The sequence below is a fragment of the Gavialis gangeticus genome, unplaced genomic scaffold, assembly GCF_001723915.1.
Source record: "Gavialis gangeticus isolate Ggan-Ray unplaced genomic scaffold, GavGan_comp1, whole genome shotgun sequence".
In the NCBI taxonomy this organism is placed as follows: Eukaryota; Metazoa; Chordata; order Crocodylia; family Gavialidae; genus Gavialis; species Gavialis gangeticus.
This window is the reverse complement of record NW_017729022.1, coordinates 54,690,834-54,693,287: the sequence shown is the minus strand read 5'-3', so window position 1 is coordinate 54,693,287 and position 2,454 is coordinate 54,690,834. Positions and strand designations below refer to the sequence as shown.

At 41.4% G+C, this 2,454-nt stretch overlaps 1 protein-coding gene across 1 annotated transcript in view; it reads right to left on the bottom strand.

Moving 5' to 3' along the window:
* UHRF1BP1L (UHRF1 binding protein 1 like) overlaps window positions 1-2,454 on the bottom strand; it is a 113,039-nt gene that overhangs the window by 30,358 nt on the left and 80,227 nt on the right. Inside the window, exons 12-13 of the mRNA XM_019515008.1 lie at window positions 1,262-1,403; window positions 259-452 (exon numbers count right to left, since the gene is read on the bottom strand). Coding sequence (XP_019370553.1) covers window positions 259-452; window positions 1,262-1,403 — 336 coding nt within the window. The remainder of the gene's footprint in view (window positions 1-258; window positions 453-1,261; window positions 1,404-2,454) is intronic.

Here is a 2,454-nt window from a genome sequence, read left to right as displayed (position 1 = left end):
ACATTGTCAACTTGGGTTGTTTGTAATGAGCTATGGCTCCTAACTCCCTTGTAACCAAGACCATATTAGAAGAGATGGCAGTTGCTCACATGTCCTCTGTACTTCCTCACACAATTTTCTGCATTGTAGTCTGCTCAGTTTTCCAGACTCCGTTTTTTTGTTTGTTTTTTTTTTAGTTATTTGGCTAATAACTTTACAGAGTTAAAGCGAAAATATTTTGTTCCAAAGCACCTCCCAAACACCCCCTTCATACTGTACCTTTAACATTAGTCCATCAATTCTAACATCAACATGCTCGTCAGATTTTGAGTTGTCATTTAATTTATACATGGTCATGAACTGTGTAAGACTCTGTTTCAAATCCAACACGAACTGATTTAGCCAAAGAATGCTTCTCTCATCCAGAGTGAATTGCAGAGCATTCAGCTGGACATACAAGTTTGGAGCTGGAACTAAGAGAAAATGAAACAAAACAAAAATCAATTTTCTATGAAAAATTATTAAAAACACGCATACGCATTTATCTTCAAAAAATACAGAGCCATATAATCTCTCCTTTATGCTATTAATCAGGCAGAATAGGAGTAGGAGGTCAGAGGAAGTCCAAGTCCTATCATTCTTCCTTTCTTCTAACCCCAAAGCAATTCCCAGGTCCAATCCTGGCATGCAAAAGGCTAAAATTAAAATGGAACAGATTGGGTCAGAAAGAGGAGGGAGAACAAGGGGTGGGGTGGGTAGGGAAGGAAACGTCACAACGGCAAGGAAAGGGCAGGGCAACAAGCGAGTCACTCTCCTCAACACCATCCACAAGAAACCCACTAGGATTTCCACACATAAGATAATATTGACTTCTACCACATTACTAAAATACCTTGAACAGACCTTTTGTTACATTTTCATTACATTCCAGGAGTTTGACTTCTTTTGTGCAGCCAAGTAAGGCAAACATTCAAACAAAGTATATGTTGCATAATCAATATTTTATTTCTTGGTGAAAACACTATGCTGGCTTCAAACACAATGTTTATTAAAAAAGAAAAATCAATGCTTTAAATGGGTTTCTCAGAGCAAACACTGTGAAAACGGTAAAGTGTTTGTTTCACAATAAGTTTGCTTTACAAATGATTCAGTGCAAGCTCTACTAATAATTTTGGTTGTAAACCTTGAATCAATATGTTTTTCAAACCTGAAGTTACTGTTAGGCTTCACAAAAGATGACTATAATATGTAAGATTTATCTTGCAGAAAAAAAAAATCTTACTAGGATAATCCTTTTCATCAGGGTAGTAATATTCAGTGAATTCAATATGAATAGCTGACATCTCTGGTGGAAGATAAAGTGACTTTTTATTGCAAGAGATTAGTGTTTTAGGGGAAGAACGACATTGGTCTGCTGTAGAGACCTGAAAAAGACAAATGAGAAATTTTATTAATATACTACTTGATTTTTATGAATTAATTCAGTATAGCAGCCAGTAGTGCAACAGACTGTTCTACCTAACACAGGGGCAGGCAATTATTTTGGGTGGAGGGCCGCTTACTGAGTTTTGGCAAGCCATTGAGGGCTGCATAACAGGCAGCCAGGGGCAGATAAATATTAATTTTCTAAATTTTTTACAGGCCCCATGGGCCAGATAGAATGGCCTGGCAGGCTGCATCTGGCCCACGGGCGGCATTTTGCCCACTCCTGACCTAACAAATGGGATCTGCAACAACACTAAGCACAGTGTGGCAAACCCCACTATATATCTCTAGTTGCACCTGGTATGGGCAGTGATGCATATGCAGCCACAACACCAGTGCTGGCAGTCTGAATGCACCCCTTGTTCTGGGGTATACCTACAGCAGAAGAGGTGTGCTGCTAGTGCCACATGCCCTGAATCCACAAAAGCCAGGACACAGCAGGCACATGCAGAAATCACCCTTATCTCCATTATCTTCCCTATCTTTACTAGCTGCAAACATTGGAGCTGTCCAATGTTCACACAAACAAGAACCAGATTGCTGCACTATCAACACCATGACCCTGAATACAGACAGCTATGTTAAAAAAGGGGGGCATGTCTGCAAACTGGGCAGTCTGAAGGATTTCCACCTGTCAGGAGAAGACGACTCCAAAAGAAACTCTCTCCACCTCGCTCTCTGCACTACCCTGGAACCACGGACACTGCCAGATGGCAGGCAGGATTTGGATTACGCAGTGTCCAGTGCAGTGCTCGTCACTAGGGATCCAGGTTTTCTATGGAAAATCACAGATTTCCCCCCTTTTAACAGAGCAAATTGCAGATTTTTCCCTTTAAAGAAGAAAAACCCACCCCAGGAAACTGCAGGTTTCCCTTTGCAGGCTGTCTGAGTTCCAGCCTACAAGGGGCTGCTTGGGTTGGAGGGAGATCAGAGGCAGGGGGCCCATGTACATGTGTGTGCACACATGTGCATGTGAGCAAAATGCAGCCA